The following is a 15,312-nucleotide window of genomic DNA, read 5'->3' as shown; positions in this document are numbered from 1 at the left end:
TTGTGACCACCTAGAAGCATGGGACAGGGAGGGTGAGAGGGAGGGAGATGCAAGAGGGAAGAGATATGGGGGATTTTATTTATGTATAACTGATTCACTTTGTTATAAAGCAGAAACTAACACACCATTGTAAAGCAATTATACTCCAATAAAGATGTTACCAAAAAAAAAAAAAGAGTTGTTCAGTTTACTGTATGTAAGTTATGCCTCAGTGAAAAATAAGGGAGGAAATAAATTCTTGTCCTTAGGTTGTTCACAGTGTGTGAGCAGCGAAACTATTGTATTTTGTTCGAAGCAGTAATCCTCTTGAGTTAGAGGTTGTCCGTGGAAGGGTCACTGGGAGCGGTGAATGCACCAAGGGTCTTTCATGTGTACCTGCTTCATCATCTCCTACACCCCTGGATCCATGGCCTGGCCCCTGGCCAGAGTCTGTCTCCCTGCAGGGCTTTCTCTTTGCCATTTTACTTAGCTAATTGGAGTAGAGGACACCAGACTTTGATGTGACTCCCCTTTGTCAAGGTCCTCTGAGGACTCCTGTGAAGGTCTTTCCTGTGGTGACGCCCCCAGGCCAGCCTGCAGGGTCCCCTAGGTTGGACACAATAGCTGCCTCATTCCACGTGACTGCCTTACCTCTCCAGTACCTTAGTCTTGGGCTACTGCTGCCTTCATTCTTTATTCTTTATTCTGCCCTGTTTTAAGCATATCCTTTCCCTAGAATTTGACTTCTTTTGCCCTTTAAGCTGCCCCTGGTAATTTTGACTGAATTTCTGATGAAGCTAGGCCGGAAGGTTCTGGGGGATGAAACAGATATATTTCCGTAGGCATAATCTTAAACTTACCTGGGGATGGATGTGGGAAGGGCAGTAGATTCTCACCCTTTCTTTTCCCAGAAGAAGAAGAAGAAGAGACAGGGGTGAGGGTCACAGCAGGTGGTACCTTCAGAGGCCTTAACTCAAAGTACCAATTTAAATGAGTATGGATTTAGCCTGTTCACAGCCCTGGCCTTCATATCCGTTGCCTGTGAAGTGAAAATTGGCAGGGTTAAAAGATAACGATCATTCTTTTAATCAACTGCCTCTATGAGAGGATTATGGTGTTTCTGTTCTGACACAGTTTCAGAATTCCCGTGACTCTTACTTTATGGCCCAAATGCTCTTTTTTGTCCCTTCTGCACATGTCACACACCACCTCTCAACCCATGCTCTCATTGTCAGAATCTCAGCCTTGAAACAAAACAAAACAAAAAACTTCCACACACAAGCAGAGTCCCTTTGCTGGTATTCCTCATCCACTGTGGAACCGATTGTCATAGCAATGGCTGTCCCCACAGACATTTCATCATTTGGGGTTTCCATCAGGTGTTTCTTTTTTTCTCTTTCTTAAACAGCAACAGCCAACACTGCTATTAAACAAACTATTAATATAGCTTAACAGCCTCTCTTGGCAGTTTTTAACTAGACTGCATTTGCTTCTAATTTCAGGGACAATTAGTCATGCCTCATAAGTAAAGCTAACTTTATGAAGATGCTGGTGTTGGTTTGCTTTTAGTCTTATTTATTGTTGGATTCAGTACATAATGAATACAGAGATTTGTGTGTGTGTGTGGTGGAGGGGGGGGTGGTTCTATGAAAGCAACGTGGGAATTGAGTTCTATGCCTACAGGTACCTTCATTTTATTTTCTGAGATTTTGTTATTTCTCTGCATTGTCTTGGTTTTAGTTTATGGCCTTAGCATACTCATTATTTAAGAAGTGTTAGTGAAAGGCATAGGAGACTTGAGTGCTTAATATTTAACCAAAAGTTTGATATAATATTTAACTAGCTGGTTCCTGGACAGCTGTATAACATCCTTCTTTTAAAATTAGACTATGTGAACACTAAGAACCAAATGAATTAGATATAAAACATTTTTTTTATTGTTGTTAACATGCTTGGGAAAGTTGTAGAATTTACTTAGTGTGTCAAATAAAAGTCTGAAGGCAAAACCTAAACATGTTAGTCACCCTTAACTCAGGGCTGTGGGTAAAGGCAGTGGTTCACCCCTAAAGAGCTACAAGGGTGGCAGCCCAGCCAATTACTTGTAAATGTAACCGGATGAGGCAGGTACCAAGTTCGGCTGCTCGCTGCTCGAAAGGCCAATACTCAAGAGATAAGGGTTGGTGGAAAAGGAAAAGTTGCTTTATTCAGGAGGCCAGCAATCTGGGAAGGCGGTGGACTAATGTCTTAAGACCATCTCCGAGTTGCCAGTTAGGAGACAGAGTTCTTAAAGACAGTGTGAGTGAGGGGGCTGCAGGGTGCATGACCAGCTCGTGCACAGTCCTCGGGTTGGTTGGCATCAAGGTGAAGTTTTGAGCACCATCAATCTTCCAGTTTCAACTGGCCTGGGGTCTCCATGCTTGAGGTCAGCAGTTTTCATCTGGTGAGGGTCTGCTTCCTGTAGAAGCAACTCAGGACTGTGTGTCAGGCCTTTGTATCTTTCAAGGAACCGGGAGTTCAGTGACTGCTGATTTATGGTCTAAATTATTACCAGTTTCCTGGCACAGCAGCTATTCTTTGTTTCTACATCTTCACATTTCCTAATCACTAACTCTTGAGCCAGCCTTTTGAGACTCAGCGGAGGCCTGGGAGACTAAGCTTTTCTGTATAAACAAGAGGCAGGCAGAGGACATGGGGAGCGGGGTCTGTCCTGAGAAGGCGCCATGGGCTCTTGCTTTGTTACTTTGCTGTTCCTCACTGCTGAGGAGGCACAGCTGCAAAACAAGAAAGGGAATAAAGTTTTGGATAGAGAGGTTAATCCTAAAGTCAGCAGAGAGACTCAGTTTCATAAAGGGGTCTCTGCCAATGCCCTGGTCAATCCCCTTCCCCGCCAGAGATCCTTGCCATCTTGGAGATCCGCACTGTGCTGTGGAGAGAATGCGGCATTGCCTCTTCAAAGCTGGCTTATGATGTGCTCCCTCCTGAGTCTTCCTAGTTCAGCTCCTCAGTTCTCTTAGGTCCCAGAGATGGGGCAGTAGCTGTTATCACCAGACCTGGCCATCAAGGCATGCTAATTTCCAGCACCAAGATTAAAGGCCTGGGACCTAGCCTGGATGCAGTCTCTTGCCAGCTGCATGACTGGACAACTGACTTAACTTCTCAGAAACTTGGCTTTTTCCTCTGTAAAATGCAGATAATACCCATCGCATCAGACTTTGATTAAATGAGACACTGTGTGTGGGAAACCCATATTATAGGGCTTGGCAGTAAGTAGTATGGACTCAACAAATGATCATTGATTTAATTACTAATATGCTAATAGATGGTATGGAAAATTCTGCTTTCCCCCATAGTTTTTGTCACATCATGTTATAGTTTTTTTTTTATAAGATGTCTCCAGAAACCTTTGGTAGAACAAATTACCCACCTCTATCCCCCAAAAAACCAGAAAGGGATTTTTTTTTTAATTGTAGTAAAATGCATAACATAAAATTAACTTTTTAACCACTTCCAAGTGTACAATTCAGTGACATTTAGTACATTCACAATGCTGTACAACCATCACCATTATCTAGTTCCAGAACATTTTAATCACCGTTAAAGGAAACCCCATAGCTAGACTCCATTCCTTAAATCCCCCAGCCCCTGGCAACCACTAATTGGCCTTCTGTCTCTATGTATTTGCCCACTCTGGATATTTCATATAAATAGAAACATACACTATGTGTTTTTTTTGTGTCTGGCTTCTTTCATTTAGCATGTTTTCAAGGTTCATTTCTGTTATAGCATGTATAACAGAAGTGAATAATAATCCACTGTGTGAATATGCTGTTTTAGTCTGTTTGGGCTGCTATAACAAAATATCACAGTCTGGGTGGCTTATAAGCAACAGAAATTTATTCCTCACAGTTCTGGAGGCTAGAAGTCCAAGATGAGTATGCCAGCATGGTCAGAGGGCCCTCTTCGGGTGGCAGGCTTATCACAGTACCCTCCCATGGTGGGAGGGGCCAGGAAGCTCTGGGGTCTCTTTCATAAGGGCAGTAATGCCATTCATGAGGGCTCTGCCCTTGGGACCTAACATCTCCCAAAGGCCCCACCTCCTAATACTACCTCATTGGGCATTAGGGTTTCAACATATGAATTTGGGTGGAGGTGGCAGTTAGGGGGGAGGTGTAAACATCCAGACCATAGCATATACCATATGTAGTTTATCCATGCATCAGTTGATGGACATTTGGGTTGTTTCTGCCTTTGACTCTTGTGAATAAACAGCATAGTGGTGAACATTCTTGTACAAGTTTTTGTTAGAATACTTGTTTTCAGTTCTTTCGGGTATATACCTAGGAGTGGAGTTGCTGAATCATATGATAATTCTATGTTTAACTTTTTAAAAACTGCCAAACTGTTTTCAACTACGGCTACACCATTTTGCATTCCTAGCAGCGATGCCTAAAGGTTGCAGTTTCTTCCAACACTTGTTATTTTTCAGTTTTTTGATTGTATCTATCAGGGTTGGTATGAAGTGGTATCTCGTGGTTTGGGATGGTTTTTATAGTACAGATTTTTGTATGTGTCTGGACTCAAATTTTCTTACGTTCTTAAGCCTATTATATTGCAAAGTTACACGAAAAACCGCCTATACGTAATTTCCCATAAGAGATAGGTATAATGCGTCTTTTCCTTCACAGCCCCTGATGTGAGTAACCATCGTGGCTCTGTAATCTGTAGTGTAGATAAACCACTTGTGGGATCAGTGCTAATTATAGATGATATCTGATGCCTTGTACCTTCTCTCTAATTCTTTTCTTTTTGTTTTAGGGATTTCCTCTGGGTCATCCAAAATGCTTTTAAAACATATTGGATAAAACCTGAGCCACCTGCTTGTGTCTGACTTCCATACTCTCTGCTCCACTGTCTTCTATGGCATTTTGACTACATCAAGGCCAAGGACCTGCTGTTCATGATGAGTGATGAGAAGAGCCTTGGGGTGTCCCCCAAATTGGTCTCACCTTCAAGGAGCACAAGTAGTTGCTCTTCCAAGCAGGGAAGTCGACAGGTAAAGTTTAATGCAAATTTTAAGATGCAAATTTAAATCAAGAAGTTTGCACATTAAAATCTGTACATTGACTTGGGAACTCCTGCTTCTCAGTTTAAGAGCATTTGCTTTTAGTCATATCTTAATTATCTAAGAAGAGTAAATTTTAGATAATTTTAATAATGCAGCTCGAGACCCTACTGGATGGGAAGAAATGTATTTGTCTCTTTGGATTATTTTACTCAATCGTTGCAACTGTCCTCCAACACAGATATTGATATTCCTGTTTTCTCCGTGAGGAAGCTGAGTCAGACCAACTGAGTTATCTGCCCAAGGACACATAGCTAGTCTATTAAGTGGCAGAGACAAGAAACCAAGCTCATTCTGTTTGACTCCAGAGCCCACACTTTCCTTTATACCCTACTAACCAAAACAAAAAAGCTAACAATCACTTTTCCAGTAATTATAATATCCTCCCACCCTCTTCTTCCTTCACTTTACCAAACCTTTTATGACAGCTTCCAACCGCAGAATGCCCGGTTATAACTTTGGGTCTCACCTGCTTTACTTCTCTAACGGGCAAGGGAAGCAAGTCAACAGAGAAGTGGTCAAAAGGAATTAAGTAGGAAGAAGAAAGAAGTGAAACAAAGGACTGAATAGTTAACTCCTAAATAACTATCAGCTAATTATATGTTGCTCCTTGATTTCCTTTCTAAAAAATCTCTGTTAGCAGAATTTGCTGGTTTTAGATCCATGGCAGTAAATGCACATTAATTATTATAATTCTTTCACCTTCAGTTAAGTCAAAAGAGAGTGGGCTGCCCAAAAGCTGTGGGTTTACAACCGAAGTGGTCTTGGAGCCTTTTCAGTGTCAGCTGGCTGTGTTGGCATTGCCTTTCGTCCATGGGACGCACTGGCCTAAGTTGGCTCTGAGTCCTTGGTTCCAGATTGGAAGCAACAGTCAAGCAGCCTCCCACCTCAGGCACGTCCACACATTTATGACGCATCACCAAGGGTCTTTCCCTTCCAACGTTGCCTGGGACAGGGAGCTTGCCACCTCTCAGTACTGCTTCGTGGCATTAGAATCTATAATTCTAGACAAATTAGATCTTGCCATAGGGGCGTTTGGGGAGCTCTCCAAGATCTCCCCTGAGGGGTTAGGAAGAGTAATTTTTTCATCACTGTTATCACTTCCTCCTGGGATTAAAAAAAAATGACTAAGGTTACTCCTTGGCTAACGTATCATGGCTCCGTGGGAGTTCTAGTTTCATGAGGGTAGCTAATCTCACCCACTTTGTCAGCTTTCCACGGGAGTGTTTCTCTCCCTAAGCCAAAAATCTGGTTGGGATTAGAGCCGAGTATGTGATCTTCCCCCAGCCCTTTGCATTTAGTAGCATCTATTGCCATGTCCTCCTTGGATAAAGGGAGAACACGTGATTCATTCAAACAGCCAGTGCTTATAACACCATAGCAACTGGAGCAGTGCAATGAATGAAACTCTAGGACTGAATACCATAGAAACTTTTTTTTGATGAGTTATTTGAAATTGATTGATTTGGTTTTCACAGAGCTTTTATTTTTGAGGTTACATCATAAAGAGTAAGAGGAATATGCTTGGGGCCTCACTTTTTTCTGACTTAGAACGGGTTGGTCATTCAGCCGTTCATTCGTCAGTTGGTCATCTTTTATATTTAGGATCTCTCACTTTAATTTGCATGTAATGTTGCTTTATGCACATAAACACTTATTTTCCCTCTGTGCCACAGAAGATGGAGAATTTAATAAGTTCATTCCCGCTTTAGCCTGAGTCTAGTTATAAGGCCAAGTTTAATTTTCAGGAACCATTTTCTTATTCAATCCACTTTCCCATCCTTCTATCAAAGAAAGGTGTTCGGTCACAGGACTGGCTCAGCTTTTCCCTCTGTGTTGTCCACCTTCGCAGTCCATGTCCATCCCACATCACACACTGTCCCAAGACTGTCTTTTAGTTTCTGAAGGTGCCACAGAGGTACAGGGACCTTGGAAGTTCTTACTTCATGGCTCTTAGGGAACACAGCCATATCCAGGAGTCTCTTGGATGCTAAATGTAGCGACCACGCTGTATTTCCAGTCACTTTGCTGGAAAGTACAAGTTCACCATTTAAAACTTCAAGATTTATATAATTTATTTAATTTGAGGAATGTTCACATATAACCGATGAAGATAATCTGTGCAAAAACCTCCTTTTTTTTTTTTTTAGTCATTAGAGAGTGCTTGGGTTTTTTTGTTTTTTTTAAGATAGTAGTCTTCTTTTTAAAATTTATTTATTTATTTATTTATTTTTGGCTGTGTTGGGTCTTCGTTTCTGTGCGAGGGCTTCCTTCTAGTTGCGGCAAGCGGGGGCCACTCTTCATTGCGGTGCGCTGGCCTCTCACTATCGCAGCCTCTCTTGTTGCGGAGCACAGGCTCCAGACGCGCAGGCTCAGTAGTTGTGGCTCACGGGCCCAGCTGCTCCGCGGCATGTGGGATCCTCCCAGACCAGGGCTCGAACCCGTGTCCCCTGCATTGGCAGGCAGACTCTCAACCACTACGCCACCAGGGAAGCCCAACCTACTTGTTTTTAAAGCTCCAGATTAAAGTCATTTTTAGGTTGTTCTATTCATTCCATCTGGAGGAGATAAGTCTGATGTTAAGTTTATTGGCCATCTTCCTTAATGCTAGTTTTTCTCACATACTTTGGAATTACAGTTTAGGGCGCCATCTTGAGCTTGCTTTCCCTGTGTCCTTTCTCTGCACTCACCTGTGATTTTCTATTACCTACTTCCTACCTCTGATGACCCCAGCCCAGAGCCAAGTCTGATATTTGCAGCTGGCGCCTCTGTTCCACATCAACCAGGAGTATATAAGAGCCACCACCAGGCCAGCATGCAGCATGGCCAGGTCCTGGTTGTGAGACTGTCTGCGTCCTACCATCTCTCTGGATAGGCAGATTTTTAAAGCCTCCTTTCATCATGGTGTGGGGCTTCCCCCTCCACATTCTCTGATTTCCAACAATAAGCTAGCTCAGGTCCCAGCCTTTTCCTGGGGATGTTTGTAGCTTCATTAGCCCACTGAAGTAGGACTCCTGGACGCCTCTGTCTGCAGTATCCTTTGCATTTCTATTTTGTGTCTTATCCATGAGATATTGAATCTTGTTTTGTTTTGTTTTTTTCCAAATCACACAGACATATCCCAAAAAAAAAACCCTACATGTTTATATTTTTATATATTTTTTGTTTGGAGCTCGTGAGGTGACAGGGAAGGGGCACTAAATGCATAAACTTGCAGTACAACCTTGGCTGAAAGACTTGGTCTTCTGGAGTCATTTTCGTTTAAATTCTCATCCACCATTGCCAGGTGACATTGGTTCTCTGTACTGTAGCCACACTGGCTTTCTTTCAGTTCCTCCCACTGAATTTGCCCTTGTCCTTGTTTCTTGAACTGAACTTGAACTTGTTTTTCCTATCCCAGAGCCGCCTCATGTAAATCTCAAGAAGCCCTCATTTATGTGTGGATACTCCCCTTTCCAAATATCTGTGTTAGAAGAGCTTGCTTCCTTAATGGACAAAATGATGAGACCTGGGTGTTAAGTGTGATCTGTGTTTTTCATTTCTACAAATTGAACCTAAGACAAAGTTTACAACTTACAGCCTTGAAAACCCAAGGAGAAGGGTGCTGTCATCTTTTAACTTAAATACTAGGGCTTTTGAAATTTTAAATATACTATGCCTCATTTTGTCTATGTGGAAACAGCCTTTAAATATAATTTTATCAAGATAATTTTAGGAGGAAGGTATGCCTAGTGATTAGAACTTGAACTCTCCAACCTTGGTTCCACTCAATAATTAATTCTGTAACCTTAAACTCTCTAAGCCTCAGTTTTCTCATCAATAAAATTGGAATAATAATAGTTCTTTTCTCATACGATTATTGTGAGGATTAGAACTAAAGCATTTAATGTAGGGTCAGACTCATAGTAGGTGCTGAGTTAATATTAACGTTTATTTTTATTATTATAGTTAATATTAATTTGAATTTCATTCCTATATGTGGAAAACCTAAATTTTCATAGTGAGTAGTTCTACTTTTTGCCCCCAGAAACTTTTGCAGGCATCATACGTGTACCTACCCATACCTCATTAGTGTTGTACAGAGGTCCACAAAACTATACAATGTATATATGAACGTATACTTTAAAATAAAATGTATCTTACTTTATACATATTAACAAAGTACTTTTAGGGAAGAATGTAACAGAATGTTTAATATATGAGCTACATTTGATATCTTGAACATACAACATAACCTGTACCTAAAGCAAGTGGGAAAAGTGTTAAATTCGTTTATTTATTTGTTTGTTTGTTTATTTGGTTGTGTGAGATCTTACTTACGGCTTGCATCTCCTTAGTTGTGGCATGTGGGCTCCTTAGTTGCGGCTCACTGGCTCCTTAGTTGCGGCACATGGGCTCCTTAGTTGTGACATACAAACTCTTAGTTGCAGAATGCATGTGGGATCTAGTTCCCTGACTAGGGATTGAACCCAGACCCCCTGCACTGGGGGTGCAGAGTCTTATCCACTGCACCACCAGGGGAGTCCCAGGCGTTAAATTATTATCCCATTCTGTTCTGCTGGGTTTTGTCCTTGCATGAGTGTCCTTGTATGTCCTTTCCCCATGCATTCACCTATCTATTGGTAGTAGCTGCTTAGAGCATTGTGTTGAGAAGGATTCTGCAGTTGAGTCTGGGTTCAGTGGGAAAGAGTGCCATGTTTTCAGTAACGGCTCATGGGCATACACAGGGTGAGTGGCAGCATGGGTGCCACATTTGTCACCCCTTAGTGATATTAGAGGGCTGAAATCAAGAGAAAGCTGCTACAGTCTTTATATTCTGCTGTTGGAGAAGCTTCTGGCAGGTGAAGTTCACCTCAGTTCTCCATCTTCTGCTTCCTTTGCAGGGATGTCGTGAGAGAAAATTTAGTATTTTCACTGGCTAAAAGCCGTTGAAGCTCATTGGAGAAAGGTCCTCTGTAAATTTAAGAAGCAATTACTGATGAGCTCCCTTTACTTTGGCGAATTCTGGAGCCAGAAGTGAGATGTCCTTGTTTCAAGAACTCTGATTCTCTGCACAAGAAGTAGATCTCTTTGAAATAGACCATCCTTTAGATATAGCACCTTTACTGGATAGGAATCTATTCTCCTTGCAGGAAATCTCCAACTAAAGGAACCCAGCTTACACAGAGAATAGGTTGTTGGTCCCTTCTGACTGTCTTCATCACACCCTATTCCTTGTAGTGTTCTAAGTCAGTCTTTGCTTCACTGTTCTTCCCCACCCCAGGCTTTGGCTCAGCTATCCCCTTTAGCTAGATTAAATCATGAAACTGTTCTGCCCTTTTGAATTTTGCGATTTTCTTGAAAAGAATCTTCATTTATTGCTTTAGCCCTTTAAAAATAATTTTTATGAAAAATAATATATGCTCTCTGTAGATCATTTCCAACATATATGCAGTCTATGTGAATTGCAATACTTTAGTTTTAAGTGGCTGCTTGATAGGTCAAATAAAGTGAAGTTGAGAATGACCGTTGGTTGTGGAGGTCATTGGTGACATTGCCAAGTTGCTTCCTTGGAGTGGTGGGCATGAAAGTCTGGTTTAAGTCCGTTCATGAGAAAATAGGAACAGAGGAAGAGGGTACCCCAGTTCTGCCAGGCACCAGACAGGAGTTGAGAGAGGCCTTCACAAATGTTCTGTTTGGGAACCTTCAGTTTGGCTAATGCCATGCCTAACACAGCCCTGTTCTCTCCTCTCTTTTGATTAATTCATTGGTTTGAAAGAGTGTGTGGTTCTTTGAGTCCTGGGTCCTATTTACACATCTTTTGAGCTCTCACAGCACTGGCACGGGGCTTTGCACATGGCAGATGCAAATTACCGGGCTGAATTTACTGCACACCAGCAGCAAATATCCCTCTGTCGAGGGCAGGTTGAAATGCATGAGCAGGTACATGTGGGGAATGGGAGCAAAAAGCCACAAATTCCCCAGCTCCCTCACTCTGGTGACAGACATATGAGGATTTCAAAAAATGAACAAAGACCTCTCCATTGAGTTTTTCCTGGCAAATGATGAAATCCCTAAATACTTTCTAAACCTGGGGTCTCCAGACAAACTGCTCTGTTGGAAAGTATGGAACAGAAGTAAAGAGTGTCTTTGTTTTAACTGACCTGTATTCACACTGGCTCTGCTTTTTGCTAGCAGGATGACCTTGCCATTTTACAGAAAACCTCTGAGTCTTGGTTCTTCAGCTGTGAAATGTAGATAATTTTGCTTCCTTTTGAAAACTAAATGAAATAATAAATACAGAGTACCTAAGCTGCACATGGTAGACATTCGATAAGTGTGGATTAAATGAATGAATGAATAAACATGCGGTTGCTAGGTAGAAAGCTAGCTTTGTGCAATTCACAAAGCTCTATACATATATTAAGTAGGTTAAGGGATGTCTAAGTGGGAGAGAGAATTGCTATTTCAAAACCTGTAAAATATGAGTAATTTCCTCTTGTCTTTTTCCCACTGCCCCTTACATTTCCTTCCTAGAACTTTCAAAGTAACACATTTCAGAAGCCAGATTGTGCTAGAGATGAATGAATAGGTTTTGTCTTTTTTGAAAGAGTTCTGTATGCCCTAATTTTTATTTCTTCAACCAATATCCATTGAGAACCTATTACTAAGAGACCATGAGCAGGGGGATGTGAAGCTACTAAGGATAGGACAGCTGAACACATCACTAAAAATAAGAAATCAACTCTGATTGGGAAGACTGTGGGTTGTAAAGAGAGCATGGCTTCCGTTTTTTTTTTAATTTGCTGTGTAAGTCAGAAATCTGGAACTGAATCCTTCCAAAATAATTAACAAGTGCTTCTCTCATTATTGCAGGGGATTTGAAATGGAGAGATCTATTGCTATATAAGTCTCCATACAATTATGCAATTTATTCTTGTCACCCTCTTGTCCCTGGGGCCATCAGAGGTGGCCTTTGAGCTCTCCCAGGGTCACCTGATGAGAATTTATTTATGCAGGCTCTTAGATTATGCTGTACTCCAGGGAGCCCAGGGTGGCTGGGCTTGCTGCCAGAACCCGTAAGACACAGGAGTTGAATGGGAGAGAATTTGCCAAGAAGAGTGAATTAAAGCTATAATGTTCAGGTGTTTATAAGTTCAGCTCTCTGGGTATTGAAAATATGTAGTTCCATTTATTTCTTTTAATTCACTGTGTCTTTAGACACTGAGATTTACCAGCTGCCTTTTGTAAGTATGGGCTGAATAAACACCACAAGAAAGACCCGTCAAGGAAGAGTGGCTTGGGAATGGCGTGACTGTGTCACATGGCTCTATGATGGTCACAGGAAATAAAAGGCAACGAGCATGAAGTTGCTTGAGAGCCAGATAGCCTGAGTTTAAATCTTGGGCTGTTTATTAGCTGTTTGACCTTGGGCAAGGTCCTTAATCCCCCTGTGCCTTGTGTCACATAAGGTTGTGACAGTTGCTTCAGTTAGAAGAGAGCCAGCACGTAGTGTTATGTAAGTGTTTGGCACATAAACCATTCACCTTCCAGAAGCAGGAGTCCCAGGAGCCCTCAAGCAGTACCACATGGTGACTGCTTCCCTGTTTCATCCTTTCACTGCGAGGCTGGTGGCACTACGCAGAGGCAGACGGCTTGGCTTCTGTCTAGGCTGCTCTGAAAAGAGTCAGCAAGGGACTCTAGAAGTTAACAAGCATCTGATAGCACCTTTACAGCTCGTGAGATCCTTTCCTACTCTCCTCTGGAGTCTCAAAACAATCCAACGAGGTCTGTATTTTTTCTACGCTTTAGAAAGAAAACAGGGCCCAATTAACTGCCGGTTTAGAGTCGCACAGCTAAGAAGTGGTAGAGGGTCAAGCAGCCATCTATTTGAAGAACACTAGGTTTCTTTAGATGCTAGAAAGCTTCTTTAGAAGTTAATTCAAGTTCCATGTGCCCTATGTACAAATGATTGTTGTTTAAACAAACCTCCAGAAGCCAACACTCTGCGAATGCAGGGGCAAGAGTAACACAGATGAGGGAAGCAGCCATAAGGATCCCCCAGGTCTGTTTGCCCAGAGCTGTTATTTTTCTGGTGGCTCCAACAGAGAAAAATAATTTACTATATAGTTCCATCTTAGTTTTTCAGATCCCCCCCTTTCTGAGCCTTTTACTTCTCCTTACTGCCTACCTTTTGGTCACACCTATGGTTGTGACATTATGCACTGAAAGTAGGAAGGGCAAAGACCCAACACTCAATTCTCAATATATTTCTACTCTGAGTAAGTCTTGTAAAGAAAAAAACAAACATTTGATACAGGAAGAAATGAAAACTTCAGCTAAAATGATGTATTTGAATTGTCAGGGTGTCCTTGTCACTTTGCATGTCTACAAATGACAGCTGCCTTCCACACTCTGAAGAGCACAAGAAACCAAACTCTTAAAACACTTCTGGAAGTTACTGAACCATCCAAACTGTTCTGCAGTTCCAGAATAACACACATAGCAAATATATTTTGGTGGGTTTTAGAAACACTAGTTTGATAGAAACTACATGGATACCTTAAGAGAATCAGTGTATTTATTCACGGTTGGCATTGGCCATAGTGGAGGATACAGGAAGGCAGAACCGATTGAGATGCTTTTGTTGAGAGCACAGCTTACTAGCTTTGCAGCTATTAGATGTTTTTCTAGGAGCTATAGATGCAAATGTGAACCAAAGTGACTCAACAGTTCTTTCCCAGGGAGGGGAAAGTCTGAGTCTACTTCAGTGATGTGATGCTATTAAAATATTGATACTAAAGGCCGAGAAGTGACAGTGTAAGTAGGACAGAGGCAAAACGGGAGACTTCCCTGGAATAATCTGACATCTCTCTAAGGTCCTCTACACCCTGGCCCTACCATCGAGTCCAGCTGTGTCTCCCTCTGCACCTCTACACAAGCTCCCACCACAACCAAAATCACCTCCTCTCTATTCTCACTCCAGATGAGTCAGTTTCCTGGCAGTCTCTGGCCTAGTGGTCCCTCTTGCCCTGTGTAGTAGGCTGAATGGTCCCCCCACCCCCAAAGATATGTCTACATCCTAGTCCTAGGAACCTGTGAAGGTTACCTTATTTGGTAAAAGATGTAATTAATTTAAGAATCTTGAGATGAGGAGAACATCCTGGATTATCCGGGTCAGCCCCAAGTTCAGTGACCGGTGTTCTTATAAGAAACACACAGAGAGAAGACAGACATGGAGAAGAAGGTGATGTGTGTGAAGACGGAGGCAGAGATCTGGGTGATGGGAATACAAGCCAAGGAACGCCAAGGCCACCAGAAACCGGAAGGGGCGAGGAACGCTATTGTAGACTGAATGTTTGTGTCTGTGCCCGCCCCACCCCAGTTCATATGTTGAAGCCCTGACCCCCAATGCGATGAATTTAGAGGTGAGGCCTCTGTGGGGTAGTTAAGTTTAGATGAGGTCATGAGGGTGGTGCCTTCATCCTGGGATTAATGCCCTTATGAGAAGAGGACAGATGACAGAGCTTCTTGCTCTTAGGCGTGGAGGAAGAGCAGACAGCGAGAAGGCAGCTGTTTACAGGTCAGGGAGCGAGTTCTCATCAGGAACTGAATCTACCAGCACCTTTATCTTGGACTACCCTCCCAGTCTGTGGTATTTTGTTACAGCAACCCAAGTTAAGACAAACACATTCTCCCTTAGAGTCTCTGGAGGGAGCATCGGCCTGCTAACGCCTTAATTTTGGACTTCTGGCCTCCAGAACTGTTAGAGGATAAATTTCTGTTGCTTTAAGTCACCAACGTTGTGGTAATTTGTCAGGGTAGCCTCAGAAACCCTGCTTCTCACGCTGTGTCAGTTTTTCTTCATATCCCAGCTCAAGTCATTTCGCTAAGGTGGATCCAGACCTATGTGAGGTTGTGCCTACCCCGGAACAGGAGTCTGTAGCAGGTTTTTGTGAGACTCCCATTTGGCATTTACAAGTTTTCAACCGAGTGGTGTCTCTATTTTTAATGTACGTTAACTTTTTGAAGGCCAACATTTGGTTTCACATCTTTGCATCTCCAGTACCTACCTGGTGCTAAGCCTTAGACCTTTGAGTTAGAGACTACCCCATTAAATAGAAGCTCAGTTATAACTAGAATATAACCTACATAACACAAAAGCCATTCCTTTTTTGATTCATGAGGCTCTCCGGGATCTTAACCTGTTGCTAGGTTCTCATGATGAGAAC

General features: G+C 42.3%; 1 protein-coding gene across 7 annotated transcripts in view; it reads left to right on the top strand.

The window, feature by feature from the left end:
* Positions 1-15,312, top strand: part of OSBPL3 (oxysterol binding protein like 3) — a 197,172-nt gene that overhangs the window by 101,466 nt on the left and 80,394 nt on the right. For 6 of the 7 annotated variants that reach the window (XM_082398278.1, XM_082398275.1, XM_082398277.1 and 3 more), the window contains one exon: positions 4,795-5,032. The exons of the other annotated variant lie outside the window; for it this stretch is intronic. In XM_082398278.1, the coding sequence (XP_082254404.1) occupies positions 4,937-5,032 (96 nt within the window). In that variant the 5' untranslated portion in view covers positions 4,795-4,936. The remainder of the gene's footprint in view (positions 1-4,794; positions 5,033-15,312) is intronic. 7 annotated transcript variants of the gene reach the window in all.

The sequence above is a fragment of the Balaenoptera borealis genome (genome assembly GCF_965194805.1).
Source record: "Balaenoptera borealis genome assembly, chromosome: 7".
NCBI classification, from domain to species: domain Eukaryota; kingdom Metazoa; phylum Chordata; class Mammalia; order Artiodactyla; family Balaenopteridae; genus Balaenoptera; species Balaenoptera borealis.
The sequence above is the reverse complement of the archived record's forward strand: the minus strand, read 5'-3'. Positions and strand labels throughout refer to the sequence as shown.